Source organism: Notechis scutatus, chromosome 6, assembly GCF_049901735.1.
Source record: "Notechis scutatus isolate UNSWTSFEM ecotype Mainland chromosome 6, rNotScu1.2, whole genome shotgun sequence".
In the NCBI taxonomy this organism is placed as follows: domain Eukaryota; kingdom Metazoa; phylum Chordata; class Lepidosauria; order Squamata; family Elapidae; genus Notechis; species Notechis scutatus.
Genome location: NC_142014.1, coordinates 69091642 through 69110486, shown reverse-complemented (window position 1 = coordinate 69110486; position 18845 = coordinate 69091642). Strand labels below are relative to the sequence as shown.

At 42.9% G+C, this 18845-nt stretch overlaps 1 protein-coding gene across 4 annotated transcripts in view; it reads left to right on the top strand.

Moving 5' to 3' along the window:
• The window catches only part of EPS8 (EGFR pathway substrate 8, signaling adaptor), a 177438-nt gene extending 159639 nt beyond the window's left edge, over window positions 1–17799 (top strand). For all 4 annotated transcript variants that reach the window (XM_026678647.2, XM_026678645.2, XM_087968686.1 and 1 more), the window contains exons 18-21: window positions 10522–10735; window positions 12863–13043; window positions 13757–13886; window positions 16446–17799. In XM_026678647.2, coding sequence (XP_026534432.1) covers window positions 10522–10735; window positions 12863–13043; window positions 13757–13886; window positions 16446–16559 — 639 coding nt within the window. In that variant the 3' untranslated portion in view covers window positions 16560–17799. The remainder of the gene's footprint in view (window positions 1–10521; window positions 10736–12862; window positions 13044–13756; window positions 13887–16445) is intronic.
• Window positions 17800–18845: the final 1046 nt, after the last annotated feature.

The window sequence follows — 18845 nt, the reverse complement described above, 5'->3', positions numbered from 1 at the left end:
AGGAAAGCAGCAGAAGCAACAGAAGTCTTTCTTTCTCTTCCCCCAAACTCTGCCAGAAATGAGTCTTTGTGAGACTTCTTGCGCCAGCGCAGCCTGTTGGAGCAGGATGCCTTGCAGGGTCCGAAAGACTCATTTCTGGCGGAGTTTGGGGGAGAGAAAGAAAGATTTTTGGTGCTTTCCCTGCGTGCAGCCAAAAGCAAAAGAAAGAAGAAGTGGAGAGAAGCAGCCCGGTGGCCAGGCCAGGCGCATGGGGTGAGTGGGCAAGTTACCCCCCTCCGCCCTTTCCTCCCTCTCCTCACTACCTCATGTTGTGCGCAATGCAAGTGACGCAAACCTTGTGTTCCCGCGCAGCCTGGATTAATTGCTTTGGGGGGGGGGGCATTTTTCTGTGGACCACCCAAATTTTCTCGTGGACCAGCAGTGATCTCCAGCCCACTGGTTGGTGACCACTGTTCTAAACCTAATAAGGCTAGGTGAAAAATTGGCTATGCTTCCTGAAAAATATAAAGTGCATTGTTATAGGCTGCAGCATTATACAGTAGATATAAAGCCCAACATTTTGGCTCCCTCCTCAATATTTCCAGGCAGTGCTAACTATCTATTTAAAAAACAGAAAATTAGAAAAGTACATTTAGAAGATTTATGCAGGAGTGATAAAAAAAAAAACACCAGGTCAGCAATCCTCATGCTGTGATCCATAAATTAAAGAAAGTCACAAATTCATTGTCTACAGCTGAGAGCCAGCTTGTACTTTCCTTGTTCTGCATGCCTGATTTGATGTGTGAAATGAGGCACATAGTTGGAAGACTGTCGGATCTCTCCAGTGTTGATCTGTTTAACTTGAATGCTCTCTCCTTTCGTTTGTCATTTGTCACATTTTGGTGCTCTCTTTCTTGCCTTATCATTGCCATAATTATGAATTCGAAGTTGCATGGGACATTCGCACTGGAAAGACTCAAAACCGTACTGTGAAAAGCAATGCCATCCTAAATCTTGCTGGTTTACGTCTTTGCCTCATTCCCAAGAAATACTGTGGACTAGCATTTTTATAAAAGTAATAGTAAAGCATTCCCCTGTCCACTCATGTCCAACTCTGGGGGTATGTGCTCATCTCTGTTTTGTAGCCAAGAATTGTCTGAAGACATTTCCTTGCTCACGTGTCCAAAGTGCAGGGAATGCTACTACTTTCCCACCGAAGTGGTACCTATTTATCTACTCGCATTTGCATGCTTTCAAATTGCTAGGTGGGCAGGAACTGGGACAAGAACTGGAATTCACCCTGTCATGCAGCACTCGGGTCTCAAACCTAGGCTGACAGTGTCTTTAAACCACTGATTCATCGCCCCACCCCACCCCGGTATTTTTATTGTCATTTGCAAAAAATATATATTCAAAGTTAAAACTTGCTAACATCGTTGCATTGATCTTAAAATATTTGACAAACAACCTGAAATACCTATTGTTTTAGGAAGGCACGTTCTACAGCAGGGATCCCAAATCCATAGTGTCAGGATTCCGGCACTTAACCCCATTTAAATCATGAGTCTCAAGCCAAACTTCCAAAGCTTCAAAAGGATTTATTGGGAGTTAAAAGGTGCAGCATTGCCTGGGTGTAGCCAACTCATTTCCCCCATCCCCTGGGTGTTTCATAATTCATATTCTCCAATGGGACACATCCATAGCCAAGAGTCATCAATCATGCTCTCCAGCTAGAATTTTGCACGGCAGAAACTTCGGTCACCTAGTTACTATCATTGAAAACATTTATGGAATGCAGTTTCAGTTTGCAAGCTATCACACTGTTCCCCCCTCCCTTTCTGTTGGCAACTCTAAAAGACCATAGAAATATTTTATGAGTTGACACACATGGACTGGCACCGGCCCACGTCAGGCCAGCAAGAGGCCAAGTAAAAAAGCAAAGCCCCATCCACGGGATGCAGGCAGCATGCAAAACCACATCCCCTCCGGTCCGTGAGAAAACCTTTCCCCACGGAACTGGCCCCTGGTGCCCAAAAGGTTGTGGGGCCACTGTTCTCGAGGTTGATCTTAAGAATTAGGGTCAAGAATTGGGTCCTTCTCTGAAATACTAATGAAATTTGCTTCTGGCCAAAAACTGGCTGGGAAGTCATCTGGGATCTCCCTTGTCTACCGCAGAGTATTCCTCAGAAAGTGAAGAATTTCACAGATGCCCACGCTTCCTCCCATTCCGTCACAATCTGCCTTCTCCGCAGTCAACGCCGTTAGCTGGATTCTGCCAGGGAAGCAGCAAGAACTGAGTTCCTTTCTACTTTCTCTCCCCCTGAAGCCAGAAACAAGGAGCAAGTGCCAAAGTTACAATGAAACGCTCCCCATTTTCCCCCCCTTTGCTCTACATCTTTTCCATTGACGGGTCATTGGAGATTGGAAGCAAATGGGGGAGGATAATGTTCTTCTTTAAGCCATGTAAGATTGGCATTCCCTATTGACCGAGCCATGACAAAGGATTCTAATGAATGAAGAGGCTGCATGGCTGGGTAATTAATGTGAGCTAGACAAAAAGAGAGAGCTATTGTGGCTGTTCCGGACCTTTTGTATCATTTACAAGCAGAGTTTCATCAATATAGATCTCTGAAATCGAATGTTTTACCAGGAGCCGTGATTGACGGGACCCCTGAACCAGTGAAATGGAGGATTTAGCTATTTTTAGTCAGTCTTTCCCTACCTGAGCAACCAAAGGTTTAAACCAAGAGGCTTCTGCTAATGTGCTTCAATGCTAGATTTCAGGTAGCCTGCAACCCAATTTCAAATACAGGCAGTCCTCAAGTTACAACCACAATTGAGCCCAAAATTTATGTTGCTAAGTGAGAAATTTGTTAAGTGAGTTTTACCCCTTTCTAGACACCGTTAAGTTAATCAGTGCAGTTGTTCAGTTAGTAACATGGTTGTCAAGTGAATCTGGCTTCCCCATTGACTTTATATGAGCCATGGTTGTGCAGTAGTTAAAATGCAGTACTGCATTCTATTTCCGCTGACTGCCAGCTGCCTGCAGTTCAACAGTTCGATTCTCACCGGCTTGAGGTTGACTCCGCCTTCCATCCTCCCAAGGTCAGTAAAACAAGGGCCCAGATTGTTGTTGGGAACAATATACTGACTTTGTAAACTTCTTAGAGAGGGCTGTAAAGCACTGTGAAGCGGTATATAAATTTAACTGCTGTTGCTACTGTGTTTCTCCAACAAAAGGGCCTCCCCCAATAGGAAGTCCCAGCATGTTTTATAGGCATGAAATGAAATTAAGCCCCTCCCCCCAAATTAAGGCCTATATTAAAATATGCGAACTGGGAATGACGGGAGGGCTTGCCGTTAGGAAGTACTTTTGTTGCACACCCAGATATGGTGCTGCCTGCGTTGACCTCAGCGTTGGTGGGGCACTTCCCACGTGGGGTTGGGCTGCCCTCTTGGGCAGAGGAGGCTTTGTCGTACCGGTAGTAGGGCGTCATTTTTAAAAGAATGGGTTTTGCCTTCGAACGATGCCCGGGAAGGCGGTGACAGGAGCACCCGAAGCCGAGTGTCTCCACTGGGCTCCGGTTGCAGGGAGGAGCCCTGGCTGGTCGCGCGTGGCGCGGCAGCACGGGGAGAAGGGAAAGCAACAGTGGCAGAAGGTCTCCCGATACGAAGTGCCCCACCAATGCCGAGGTCAACATCCAAGCCATCGCTGCCCATGGATGCAAAGGGGAGGGGGGAATTAAGTCACCCCCGAAAAGACGGCCTAGCTGTTTTTTCAGGGTTCAAAAAAAATTAAGACCCGGCCTTATTATATGAGAAACACGGTATTGCTTGTCAGAAGGTCGCAAAAGATGATCACATGACCTGGAACAGTGCAGTCATGATAAATATGAACCAGTTGAATTTTGATCTCATGACCATTGGGATGCTACAGTGGCCAGAAGTGTGAAAAATGGCCACCAGTCACTATTTTCAATGCGGCTGTAATTTTGAACCCTCACTAAATGAAGTGTTATAAGTCAAGGACTATCTGTACTAGCTGCAAAGGATCACTTCCGACCTTTGGTAAAAGGCACCAGTTCCTTCCCTGCCTGAGAGGGACGAAGAAATGTGCTAGAAAGGCCATAATGTGAGTTTCGGCGTCAGAGTTTCCTACTTTGGGATCTGGTTGTATTTATGCAGCTTCAGCCCTTCCCAAGAAGTGACTTCAACAGCTTACTTCGAACTACAACAACTTACTTTGAAAATTGGTCAGTCTCTTATTTCTAAAGCAATATAGGTAGTCCTCAAACTAGGACCGTTAATGGAGTCTGCCCATTAATGTTGTAAGTCACGATGGTTGATGGTAAAATGACTTGGTCTTGTTTATGATCTTTCTTTTTTTTGCTGCAGTTGTACTATGTACTGTTCTCTAAGCATAGCAGAGTAGAGAAATAGGTACTGCGTTGGCTGCTTCTGATAGTCACATCTTTCAGGAAGTAACACTAATGGTGTCTGCCTGTTGTAGGCGGCTGTTTTTTCCTCAGATTCTGCTTTGTCAAGATGGCACATGTCTCCCAAAGAGACATCTCTTTCCCTCAGCTGTTTTTCTTCCTGTGAGGAGAAACACGTGGAATTTTCTGAGCTTCAGTTTTTTATTTTTTCAGCAAACTGGATGTGACAGGGAATCTCTCTTTGCTTAATTCATCACCTGGACATTTAGGGGGTTTTCTGCACACGAAGTGGATGGTATCTGCACTTACTCCTCATAGTTTTTGTTTCCTTATTTGTTTGTGTTTATGATTGTTTTTTGCTGCAGTGGTAAAGGGGTCGTTGTGGTTGTTAAGGAAACCAATGGTTCTCGGTGGGTGTGTTGGAAGTTTGTGTTGTTTTTTGGCAAAACCATAATAAAATGCAATGACAAGACCATGGGGCACTGCGAACGGTCATGAATGTAGCTGTGCTGCCGAATAGACAAAGTCCAGTAACATGACCATGGGGGAAAACTGACCGTCGCAACTTCAACAAAGATGGTTAGGGGACTGGAGGCTAAAACATATAAAGAACAGTTGCTGGAACTGGGTATGTCTAGTCTGATGAAAAGAAGGACTAGGGGAGACATGATAGCAGTCTTCCAATATCTCAGAGGTTGCCATAGAGAAGAGGGAGTCAAGCTATTCTCCAAAGCGCCTGAAGGCAGGACAAGAAGCAATGGATGGATAGTAATCAAAGGGAGAAGCAACCTAGAACCAAGGAGAAATTTCCTGACAGAAGAATTAATCAGTGGAACAACTTGCCTCCAGAGGTTGTGAATGCTCCAACAATGGAGGTTTTTAAGAAGAGATTGGATAACCATTTGTCTGAAGTGATGTAGGATTTCCTGGACTAGAAGACCGCCAAGGTCCCTTTCAACTCTGTTCTTCTATATGCAAATCTGGTCATAGCTAGGTGCAACATAGGTCATAGGTCATAACTTTGAGTAGTTGCTAAGCAACCAGTCATACGTCGAGGACTACCTGTATACCAATTTGGCCAGTTGTTGCTCCCTAATGTTTCTAGAAACTTATAGGCTGGGGATACACAAACTGAAGGCCACCCTTGGCATTTAAAAAGCATGCTTGAGGTCATGCAGTACTAAACATAGTAAGTAGTAAGTCATGCGGTACTAAACATATAGTGAAAAGCTATAATTGACATGATTTAATCTTAACAAGACTTAAAACTATGGCTTCTTAAGCTACGAGTTTGTCTTTCATTTTAATAAAAATTGCAATTCAGTGACGACTGTGCAGTGGACTTAGGGAAACCACATCCCAGAGTGTCTGCAGAAGGAATCAAAATTTAAGTCACGATCAAAGCCTGGACTCTGCAATCAAAGCTTAATGTCTGTAGGTTGAAAGGTCAGGGCTTCCAAATTCCAGAGCTCTGGCTGCCATTTTGGTTCCACCTGTGACCACATCCAAGGTCTACAAGTGCAGTTCTGGGGGCAAATCATTCACAAATGAATAATTCTCTCCTGAAAGGCCACTTCTCTTTTCCCTTTTCACTTCTCTTTTCCCTTTTCACTTCTCTTTTCCCTTTTCTGGGTCTTGCCCATCTTCACCAGGAGATGTTGAGAAATCGAGACACTGACCCAAATCTGCATTTCCCGGAGAAATTGTGTCGATCAGACATATTCAATGACACCATTTGGATTTTTCACTTCTCAGCTTAAATTACATTTACAGTTGCGTATTCTCAGAGAGGACAACTATTTCTATGAATAGAATGAAATTTAAAATACAAAATTAAGTGCAGGTTTTGTCTAGGCTTTTCCCCTAAATGACAAATAAATGTGGAATCAGAATAGAAGAAACAGATGAGATGAGGACTCATTCAAATGATACAAGCTATAGACTGCCCTCAGTGTATACCTCAACAAACTACCTCAGAACCTTTAAATGCTGGCTTCCTTTAACTACAATTGGGATTTGCACTTGTTCCGTCCTCTCCAGAGTACCCTTGGCCATGAGTGCTTCCAGGCAAACAGTGAATGCCAAGTTGAGTCTCTTTTCTCTAAGACACTACATTCTCCTAATGTTCTTTGGGACTGTGCAATAAATCTCTCTTGGAGGAATCACAGTCTTTTCTTTCACACGTTTTGCCCACATCTCCTGCCAGGACACTTCATCCCCAGTCCCACGAACTGCCAACTGCCCTCTTCATTTCCTCTTTCTCAACTGCCTGGGAAATGTGTTAGCATGAAAGAATACCCTGGCTTATTTCCATTGGCCACAGTAGTTACAAAGTCGTTGCCAATGAGGTAGTTGTGTCAGTAGGTCTGGAGACCCCAAACAGCTAGTGAAATATTGAGATGGCTCCCATGTAATTAACACCTGCTCTTTGTCCCAATCTCTCTTTTTTAAATTCTGCTTTAGTTTCGTACTTTTAATGATGTTTTTAATAGAAATTGATATTATTTATTATATTTCTTTAACTTTATTGTACACCACCCAAAGGCATTTGATGGTGAGATGGGTGGCTTATATAAGTACAGTACAATAGATAGGTAGGTTCTCCATTACTGAATGGAACGCTCGATCGAGTATTCCATGTCCATCACAGTGAGAGAGAGTGCTCCATCATTGGCAACCATTTGACCAGGATGGTATAAGATCTTCTGCCTGCAGCAGGATCTTGGAGTAGGTCCCTTCCAGCCCTATGATTCTAAGTTCTATAGATAGATGATAGATTGTTGGAAGGAAGGATGGATGGATAGATGGATAGATTAGATAGACAAACAGATGATGGACAGATGGACAGACAGATTCCCAGAATTCTTAGGGGGAATTGGCTAAATGGGGAATTCTGGGAGTTGAAGCCCACCTATCTTAAAACTGTGAAGGTTGAGGAACACTGATCTAGAGATGCCTATGGAGATTCTCAGTCATCCAGGTCATAGTTGTCCCAAAAGTGTTTTTTTCAAGAGGCAACTGGACTTTTCTGGTTTTTCTTTGAAGATGTTTCGCTTCTCATCCAAGAAGCTTCTTCAGCTCTGACTGGATGGTGGGAAATGGAAGGATTTAAATCCCCTTGGCAGATTACAAGAGGCAATAAGTGGCACAAGAGAATGAATTTGAGGTCTTGTCTCTGCACGCCCAGTTCATGCTTCCAAGCAAGCGACTTGGAATTTACAAGTGTTGGTGCCTTTTGCTAAAAATATGCCAGAAGGAAAGAGTGCTACTAGGTTCTTCTGACTGGGTATCCCTGATCCAGGTAGTGAATATCCATCATGTTCCCAACTTAAGCATTCATCTAATTCTCTTCTTGGATAAAGAAGAGTGTGTCTTTCCTAATTGCACACGCGCTGCTTGAATTCCCTTTTAAGAATCAACAGTTCTGTTTTGAAAATGTTTTGATTTCCAGTGGCCCCACTTACAGTCTTTGCAAGCATCTCATAATATTCCTTGGCTGGGAAAAGGGTGTTTTGTTACTTCAGGATGTGGTAGGGAAATACAACATATAGTGTTGTATTCTGTTTTAGTTCAGTATACCATAAAACATTTAATTCTATGTTTGTGTTTTAGCTTAATGTGACATAGGCAATATCAGTTTCATTTTATTTCTTGGCACATAGTAATCACTGGTAATCATAAAGATACCGCTATTTAAAAATTATTGAGCAATCATCACGATCTAATGAATAAGCTAGTGAATATCACTTAAAATGCCAAAGGTTGTTTGAATTATGATGGCAGCTCTAAGGTGTTTTTTTGTGGAACTTTTCTAATGTTAAGACTAATTTGCATTGATTGACTTTGTTTCCCTCATAGCAGTTACTAGGAGAACTCTCTGAGGTAATTCACATTGCTTGAAATGATAACATTTTTTAAATGACTTGGAGAAGATTGATAATTAAGTGTGCTTGAGTTCTTGATATCATTTTTTTTTTCTGTCTCCTCCTACATCAGCTTCTTATAACTTACAATCTTACCTATCCTATTCTTACATTTCAGGGGAAGCATTGGTGGGCAGAACACATGAAAGAAGTATGAAGTCATAACCCAAAAACAATCCATTCATGACATGAGTAAAAGAAAATGAATCACAGCTAAAACTAGTTTACCCCAGCTCTATGGTCTATGACAATTTGCTGTGGCCAACTCACCATGGCCAACTTGCTGTGGCCAACTTGCTTCAGGACAACTAGCCACAGTCAATTTGGTGCAGGACAAGAGTTACACTAATATCAAAGAAATCTATACATATAAAAGCAAAATACCACTCACGCATCATCACAAAATCTCCAGAACTGTAAAGCCTACAAACTTGAAATTTGGCATATATGTTCTTCTTGGCTTCTAGGTGCTCACTAAGAAAGGATTTTTCGAAATGACCATCAGAGCTTTAGTATTTCCTATATTATTATTAACACACACTGATCCTAAGGAGGTCTAGTCCCCCTCCCCACCCGAAAAGAAATCTGTTCCAAATGCAAAACACAAGCAGAGGAGAAGAAGTTCAGTTTCAGTTTTACTCTCACAGCAGCAACCAGCTTTAGTACAGAACAGTTGAGCTAAGCCACACCCAGGCTCTTTGCTGTCTCCTTTTTGCTCACACAGCAAATACTGTTTCAGTTTCCAAACAGCTCTCAACTCTTTCATACACTGACAGGATGCTAGCCAGATAAATACCAATGGATGCTGGTAGGAGAGCCAATTTTTTCCCCTTATTTTCCTCCCAAAAAACTAAGCCTGATCACATAATTTCATAGCGAAGCATGGGTATTGAGCTAGTGGTGGAATAAAATCATTAAAGAAAGGATGCAAAAAGAGGAACAGAATGAAATGTGAACTGCAAAAATTAAAATAATGTTTTATTTATTTTAAATAATTAAATAGAATTGTTAAAATTGTACTGCAGTGAGTTGGCTGTGGCGAGCTGTCCTATTCCATCAACACTATTCACTCCATCAATAGAAGAAAATATTTGTAGCTCAGGGATGTGGGGTCCTTAGTGTTCTCTGCACTAGGTTATTTTCTTGCAGATGTTTCATTACCCAACCATCAATGCTGGAAAGGAGTGGGGTTTAGATAGTCTTTATCTCTGAGCATCTTAGACCAAGCAAAGCTAAGTCCAAAATTATTAGAGAATTTCTGGAAGCCTGGCATTCCCCCAAATGAGCCATCCACAGACACATAGAGATAAACAACGTCTACATACCATTCAAAAGAGATAATCAAAAAACTAAGAGACACAACACCTGCTGGATAGCAGTCAACAACCAGTAAATGCCAAGCAGTAAAAAAAAAAAATACCTCAGTCAAGGAACTGCCGTCTTGGTAAACAAGAGCTTAATCAAAAGAGCCATCAAGAACACCCCCCACCAACATTGACAGGGAAAACCATTCTATATAAATAGAGGGCAAACCCCATTCCTTCTACCAGTAGTACTGATAAAGTTTATCTATTTCTGATAATGAAATGTCTGCAAAAAGAGACCACCAAGGACCCCACACTATTAACTCTACTTCTCCATACCTTTTTATCCCACCCAACCATTTTACATTTCATCCTATCCATTCTTTGCTTTCTTTATAGAAGGATCCAGATAGTTGGGGGGCAATGGGCTGACTCTGTAAACTGCTTAGAGAGGGCTGTGAAGCACTATGAAGCGGTATATAAGTCTAAGCGCTATTGCTATAATTATTCTGTAATAATGACAAAGAAATTTGATACTGTTATGTGCTTGGAGTTATAGCCTGATTTGTTTGTAAGGACAACCTTGTAAATGGGTTCCTATTCTTTCTTTTTTTCTTTTTTAAAAAAAGGGGGGGTGGTTTAAGAGATAATAACAGAGCAGCTTGGACTTCATGGTTTCATTTCTTTGCCTTCCCCTGAAATTTGTAGAAATGAGCGTGTGTTGCCTTATTGTGTTTCTCTGGAGATGAGTAGGTTTGGATGGTTAACACAGCAAACATCTGCTTGGGGAAATGCAGATTTTTTCCCCCAAAAAGATTTTGAATTAATTCCCTCCACCCCCCCCACTTTGGTAAATGAATCTTCCCTTCTGTTGTGCAGAAACAAAGGACGGAGTTTGCTCCAAAGCAGCCAGACCCCACGCCTGCTGCTCCTTCACCTCCGCAGATGCCGCTTCCGGTCCCTCTCCCTCCCTGTGTCCCTGCTCCTGTCCCCATTCTGGTGCCAAAGGTCCCTGGGGCCATCAGCCGCCAGAGCAGCACATCAAGCGATGGTGGCCGGGATGGCCAGAGGCAGAAACTGTCACCTGTTGACCGTGAGTTTCTCTCCAGGTTCATTCTTTGTTTCTTTCAGAATAACAGAGTTGGAAGAAGGGACCTTGGAGGTCTACTTCCAACCCCCTGGCTCAAGCAGGAAACCTTAAAACATTTTAGACAAATGGTTATCCAATCTCTTCTTAAAAACTTCCAGTGTTTGAAGTACCCACAGTTTCTGGAGGCAAGTCGTTCCACTGATGATAGAGAAGCGGGGTCTGATGGAGGGGCGGCAAATTCCTTGCCTCTCAAGCAAGGAATCTCCTTCCCTCCATCCCTCCTTCTCTCCATCCCTCCCTCCCTCTTCCTTCCCTTCCTCCCTCTTCCTTTCTCCTTTCCTCCCTTCCTCCCTCCATCTCCCCCTCCTTCTTCTTTCCTTCCTCTCTCCATCCCTCCCTGTTCCTTCCTTCCTTCCTCCCTCCCTCTTCCTTCTTCCATCCCTCTTCCTTCCTCCTTCCCTTCCTCCTTCCCTCCCTCCCTCTTCCTTCCTTCCTTCATCTCCCCCTCCCTCTTCTTTCCTTCCTCCCTCCATCCCTCCCCCTCCCTCTTCCTTCCTCCCTTCCTTCCTTCCTCCCTCCCTCCACAACTGAATGTCATCTGGAAAAAAGTTGCTTTTTTTTTTAAAAAAAAATGACATTCAGAGGATGTCTGCTTTGTTTAAAAGCCAAATTCCTAATTCTTGTAATAACAGGGAGAAAACATGATGATCTCTGCTGGGTGCGTGATTAATTGTTACCAACGGAAGGCAGAAAGATTACGTTTTAAACATTTAAAAAAAAAAACATTGCATGTTATTCCCACACGATATTTGCATATGACTCCAGAACTTTGTGGTCATCCTCCTACTCCCTGCCTTCAAAATGCGATATACTTTGGAAATGAGAATTATTCTTATTCCAAATTCAGAATGGCATCATAAAAGTAGGCAGACTTGGCCAGTTTTGCAGGTCGTGGCACAGAGAAGAGGGGAGGACAAAATTGATTGCTTCCAGTTTGAATGGAGACATATCCAATTCTCATTTTTGAAACTTAGACATAAATTAGATCCCAATTGTACAGGCAACCTGATACACAGTTTGATATATAGTTTACAACTGAATGCACATGCACAATATATGGAGAAAGGTACATACAAAGAGGGGCATATTAGAGGAGAGGGTGCAGAAAGACATCATGTAGTAAGGAAAGATGATCGAAAAGAAATGCTCATGCAGTACTCAGAGCAGTGCATGTGTGCCAAGATCCTGCACATGCTAACATCTCTTCAGATTTTTCTTTTTTAAAAAACCCACAGAAACAGATATGAAAACAGTACAGGAAAGACTTGAGATTCAAAACCCCCAAGCATGATAAAGTTGGCAGATATGTTCATCCCTAGACAGATCTTGCAAAATGGGTCACGTACCAGGTTGTCTTTCCTTGCGCTTATTCCAATCGATGGGTACTCAGGTACGGGTAAATACTGTAGGTCAGGGGTGTCAAACTCAAGGCCCGAGGGCCAGATCCGGCCCACTGGGTGCTTAGATCTGGCTCACAGGACCGGCCTGGAAACAGCAAAGGACCAGCCTACATTGCCTCTGCCAATGAAAATGGGCTCCCAAGCTCCATTTTTGACTGCGATGGCCTCCTGCAACCCTCTACCAAGCTCTGTTTTTGCTGGCAGAGGGTCGCAGGAGGCCGTTGCAGCCAAAAACAGAGCTTGGGAGCCCATTTTTTGCTGGCAGAGCCTTTGGGCCACCACAGACACCCCCAACACGAGTGATGTCGAGCTGGCCATGCCCAACCTGATCCCCCTGAGGTCCAGCACAACCCTGATGTGGCCCTCAATGAAATCAAGTCTGACAACCCCTACTGTAGGTCAATAGTTCTCAACCTGTTCTTCACCGCAGACCCCCCAAGACTTAACTCAAGATTTAAATCATAACATGTCTTCAAGCCTTCATGGACGCCCTGTTGATAACATCACACCCTTCCCACAGGAGTCCACGGACCACAGGTTGAGAACCACTGCTGTAGGTGTTTCTTTTCTTTTGGATTGAACTAACCCTGTCCGTCATGGAGTATTGAATGTGAACCATTGACTTGAATGGCCAATCTCCTCCAGTTCTCTTGCTTTGCCCTCTTCCCAGGAAGGAAATCTCAGATGGAGGAAGTTCAAGATGAACTCATTCACCGTCTCACCATTGGTCGGAATGCTGCCCAAAAGAAGTTCCAAGTGCCACGCTCCAGTGCCCCTGTCGTCAATATCAACTACGATTCATCTCCGGAAGACATTAAAGTTTGGCTACAGGCCAAAGGATTCAACTCAGTGTAAGTCCAAAGGAGTAACCAGCTGTTCTGAATTAATTACAGCTTGGACAATGTATGCTTAGATAAATGACTTTGGACCTGAGAAGGTATAATGTGAAAATAATTTTATTTTGAGTTACATGAATGTGTAATTGCGTTGTTTGACAACATGATTGGGAAGTTATTGCCATGTAGGAGATGACCAGGGGCAGCCTGAGGAAGGGGTCAAACACATCATCAGTCATGAGTCCCTGCGTGCCTTTTTTATCTCCCATTCATTTCCCTTTGACTGTTAGTAATTCAGATTCTTATAGAGAGCTTGAAATAAATCTTTATACTCATTTGAACTGCCTGAATCTCCTGATTTCCCCGGTGTTTGACATTCCATTTATTTAGTTATTTATTCATCAAACAAAAATGACAAATTTGAATGAACAAAATGAAAAAACTAAAAATGTAACAGGGACAATAGCCACATTAGTGCACTTACGCACGCTCCTTTGGCAACCTCCTAAATATGGGATGAGGTTCACATGAGGTCTACATGCTGTCCGAATCCAATTTTTGTCCTTCCCAATTAGCTTGGTTAGGGAAGCCATGGAATAACGAATTATAGCACAATAGCACCTGAAAGATCACAGGGTCCTTCCCTCGTCTGCTTCTGTTGACTAATTAGCATCTATTCTCTCAGCTGTAAAAGGGTCATTGCTCACATGTTATTGCTACTCATGCAGGACCGTGAACAGCCTTGGAGTTTTGACTGGTGCACAACTGTTTTCCCTCAACAAAGATGAACTTAAATCGGTGTGCCCAGAAGGTGCTCGAGTCTACAGCCAAATTACTGTACAGAAGGCAGCCCTAGATGTAAGTCCTGAACCACTTATTCATCGACCATGCTGTAGCACAGGATATGGATTGGAAAAAAAATACTACCGGTTCTGTGGGTGTGGTTTGGTGGGCGTGGCAGGGGAAGAATACTGCAAAATCCCCATTCCCTCCCCTAACCTGCTTTCCAGCTCTGTTCTCCTGTGCAGGGCAACAAAAGAAGACTCAGCCAATCAGCTGGGACTCAGGAGGCGGAGAATAGATGGGGTCGAGCCAGTCAGAGGTGGTATTTGCTGGTTCTCCGAACTACTCAAAATTTCCGCTACCGGTTCTCCAGAACTGGTCAGAACCTGCTGAATACCACCTCTGGGTCATCCTGTGCAAAGAAGCGTTCATGGAGGGAAATTCACTCTTGAAAGAGAGACGGGTGGCATTTAAATTTAAATGAATAAATAAAGGAAGGAGTTTGCCTACCTTAGAACTTAGACCAGGGAGCAAGAAGCCGTCTGCATGTGGGAACCCATCATATGTTTCGGCCTTTAAGGGCTCTAGGGTAGGGATTTTCCAACCTTGGCAACTTTAAGACTTTTTTTTTTTTTTCGCCTTTCCTCATTTTTATTTATTTTTATTTATTTTATTTGGTTTGTCAATTGCTTACAAGATAATAGGTATAAGTAAAAACATAGTTACAAATACATGGATACATATAAGAGAAATAAAAAGAAACAATAGGACAGGGACGGTAGGCACGTTGGTGCGCTTATGCACGCCCCCTACAGACCTCTTAGGAAAGGGGTGAGGTCAATACCGTGTTTCTCCAACAATACGGCCTCCACCAATAGGAAGGCCCAGCATGACTTCTAGGCATGAGGTGAAATTAAGCCCCGCCTCCCAAATTTAGGCCTATTTAAACCATGCGTTTCCCGCCATTTCTCACATCGTTCGTTAGAACTACATGAGGTGAAGAGAAATGGGGGGGAAGGAGTGAGATGGGTGGGGAGAAAACTTGCCTTTAGGAGTGCCCTGCAGGTAGCCTAGGCTAGAATACCCGATAGCCGATAGAAGCTCCCGAAGGCAGAGTCCCCAGCCGCTTCAGGGCGTGGCGTGGCGTGACTGCCCGTGTCCCCTTGCCTTTAGGCAGTTTCTTTCGGGCGATGGAAGCTCCCAAGTGCAGTCACCAGCCACTTCAATCGGCCGGTAGAAGCAGCCTCGGGGCAAGGGAGTGTGTGTGTGCTCACCCTGAGGCCACTTCTACCGGCCGATCAAAGTGGCTGGTGACTGCACTTGGGAGCTTCCATCGCCCGAAAGAGACTGCCTAAGGCAAGGGACACAGGCAGCCAAGCCACGCCCTGAAGCGGCTGGGGACTCTGCCTTCGGGAGCTTTCGTCGGACGATAAAGCGGCCTGCAGGCGAGTACATGCGTAAGGGCCGCTCTAGGTGGGGGAAATTAAGTCACCCCTGAAAAGACAGCCTAGCCGTTTTTGGGGTCAAAAAAAAAAAAGGCCTGGCCTTATTTTTGTGAGAAACAAGGTAGTAGACAGTCTAAGGTTAAAGTTTTTGGGGTTTGGGGAAGAGACCACAGAGTCAGGTAGAGTATTCCAGACTTGTGGACTTCAACTTCCAGAATTCCTCAGCCAACAAATTCTGGGAGTTGAAGTCTGCAAGTCTTAAAGTTGTCAAGGTTGGAGACCTCTGCTCTAGGGTATTAATGTTATTGGTGCGGATGGAGCCTGGATTTTCTTCCCGTTTTTTCAGGGGAGGGATAAATGTTGAAGAAGTTAAGTTTTGGAGAGACATTCATGTTACTTCATTAAGTGCCTTCCTCAAGAGAGCACTAGCTTTTAGAAGTCTTGGAGGTTTTAAAGCTACCTCCATCCTTTCCAAACATGAAGGCAATCTCTTTTTTTTATATACTTTATCATCCACTTCAAAGGCTGAAAATGTGAGGTGGGCTGGAGGTGCTTTGGAGACAGCAAGCTCAAAGTCGGCAGATGTTGATTTTTAACCTATGTTTAATATGAATTTTCTATGTATAATGGTAAACTATGGTTTAGTGTTGCATCCAAACCAGCCCATTGAGTCATACATGTAACCATCATACTTTTTGCTTTTAGAGCAGGGGTCTTCAAATTTGACAGCTTTAACCCTTGTGGACTTCAACTCCCAGAATTCCTCATCCAGTCATGTTAGCTCAGGAATTCTGGGAGCTGAAGTCCACAAGTCTTAAAGCTGCCAAGTTTGAAGACCCTTGTTTTAGAGGTTGAATAGAATTAAATTTCCAGGCATTAATGTCCGTCGAGAGCCTCAATCATCCAGGTCATGGTTGTCCCAAAGGTGTTTTAACAAAAGGCGAATGGACTTTCTTGTTTTTTTCTTTCTAAAAACAGTTTGCTTCTCTTCCAAGAAACTTCTTCAGCTCACTGAAGAAGCTTCGTGGATGAGAAGCAAAATATTTTCAAAGCAAAAAACCCAAGAAAGTCCAATCGGCTTTTGGAAAAACAAATGTGGGATTTCCAGGTTTTGTACTGTATACTCTGTATACTCTTCCAAGCTAAATATTTCTGCAAAAAAATATATACATTTTGTCTATTCCTACAGAATTCCAGTGGAAGTTCAGAACTGCAGGAAATCATGAAAAGGCGGAAGGAGAAACTTAACGCAGCTGCCACTGATTCAGGAGTCGAATCTTTCGATGAAAGCAGTGGTCATTAACAGACTCGTCTACAAATGTTTTGTGGTTATTGTCGAGGGGGAAGGGGAAACCCATTTGTTCTTGGCATTGTTCCATCATGCTTTGTTTTAGGAAGCCATGAGGGGGAAATGTCGGGGGAATGTCTCTATTTATGTAACTAGGATATTATGCCATTAAGGGAGCATGCAGTTGGGAGCCAAGAGGGAGAATGCAATTGCTATTTTGCCTCTCCCTTGATGGAAAAAAAAAAAATAGAAGAGTATTCCCTGGAGGGGTTCCTTAAACCAGGCATCCCAAGAGAAATTCATGCTTTGCTCATCTTTTTTCCACAGCCTAGCAAAGTCACATTGCAATTTTTTGAGTTGTCCTCAGACCGAGCCATCTGATGAAATGTGTTGAAATCTGCCGTCGAGCAGAAAGTCCAAAAGGCAGAAAGTCCAAAAGGCCAGCGTTGATTCTCTTGTCCAGACCCCATTGATTTCAACCAAAAAAAAGTGAAATTTTAAATGTCTGCCATTGAAATCAACAGGACCTCAAATGGTTTTATGATGGCACAACATTCCTTTTATTCATGCCATCCATACTGTTTTGCCATAATTACGGACCACGGCTTTTCTTATCCTCCAGCACTTAAGATTTCCACATTTATGTAGAAGTTCCCAGATGTATTTTTAATTATTCGATCAATGACTACGCTAAACTTACAAGCACAGATTAAATTCTTCTAACGGCATCATGTCATGATTTCTTAATGGAAGTGTACATAGCAATGTAATTTATTCTGCATTTCAATTATTTGTCTGTTTTTGGGGAGGAGGGATAAGTTACGAATCAAGGAAAACACTAATACAATAAACAATAGCACAAATTTTTAAAAAGTAGGGTCATTTAGGTCTTATTTTGATATCCATGTGGTAGTTCACAGTATTATTTCTTAATAGCATTGCATTTTTTAATTTAAAAAAAAAATATTTCACTTCACCAGACGAAAAGGGGAAAAAAAGGGGGGAAGGTGTTTATCAATGTTTTTTTTTAAAAAAAAATCCATCAAAATTCCATCTTGATTTGCAATTTAAACCTTTTTATAGCCAAAATATTGCAGTAAACACAGGAGTATAATTTTTTTTTTCTGTGCAAAATGTTCTTTTCTGTCACATGGCACATCAAGACAAAATAGGGGAAAAACTGAGTCCTTTGATTTTCATGGTGCCTTTTTTTCATGACTCTTCAAAGTCTGCAATAAACACTGATGTACGTGAAGTGCTTTGCATTGTCTGTTATGAGAAAAAGGGTGCAAGTTTTTCCTTTGTGGTCCAAAGAACAGGTGTGTTTAAAAGAAAAAAACCATCAGCAGAGGGTGATGGAATCATTCCACAGTAGTTCTACCACTTCAAATTTGAAAACATCTTTCAACTTTGTACAAAATCTTCCCACTCTCAGTTCAGGAGGTTCTTTTTTTAAGGATCCCTCTAATGTACCTGCTAGAAATCAGTGTTTCTCCAACTTAGAATACAGTAGAGTAGAACTGGATGGGAACTTGGAGATCTTCTAGCCCAACCAAGCAGAAAACCCTATGCTATTTTAGATTGGTAGCTATCCAGTCTTTTCTTAAAAACCTACAGTGATGAACAGGGGTGGGATTCAATTTTTTTAACAACCGGTTCTGTGGGCGTGGCTTAGTTGGTGGGCGTGGCTTGGTCATGTGATTGGGTGGACATGGTTTGGGGGTCATGTTATTGGCTGGGCGTGGCCAACTCAATATCACTCACATCAAGGCACGCATCTCCTCACCTGGCCTCTCATGACTGTGGGGATGCTGCAACAGTCGTAAGTGTGAAAAATGGTCATAAGTCACTTTTTTTCAGTGCCATTGTAACTTTGAATGGTCACTCCACACAAGCAAAGTACCAGCAAAGGAGGGGGAAAAAAACTCCAGAGAAGTTCCTGAGACAGGAAGTCTAGTCCTGCCAAGAATGTAATAAGGGTTAACGGAAAGTCAGTTTCTGTAAGCAACACCAGAATGTTTCCTTCCTGCCTTCCTTACAGGATTAGGCCAGTAATTTCTTCTAACAACCGGTTCTCCGAACTGCTTAGAATGTTAACAACCGGTTCTAGCGAATAGGTGCGAACTGGTAGAATCTCACCCCTGGTGATGAAGTGCCTACAACGTCTGAAGGCAAGCTCTTCCACTGGTTAATTGTCATTGTTAGGAAGTTTCACCTTAATTCCAGGTTGCTTCTCTCTGATGAGTTTCCATCCATTATTTCTTGTCCTGCTCTTTGATGCTTTGGAAATAAGTTGACCCC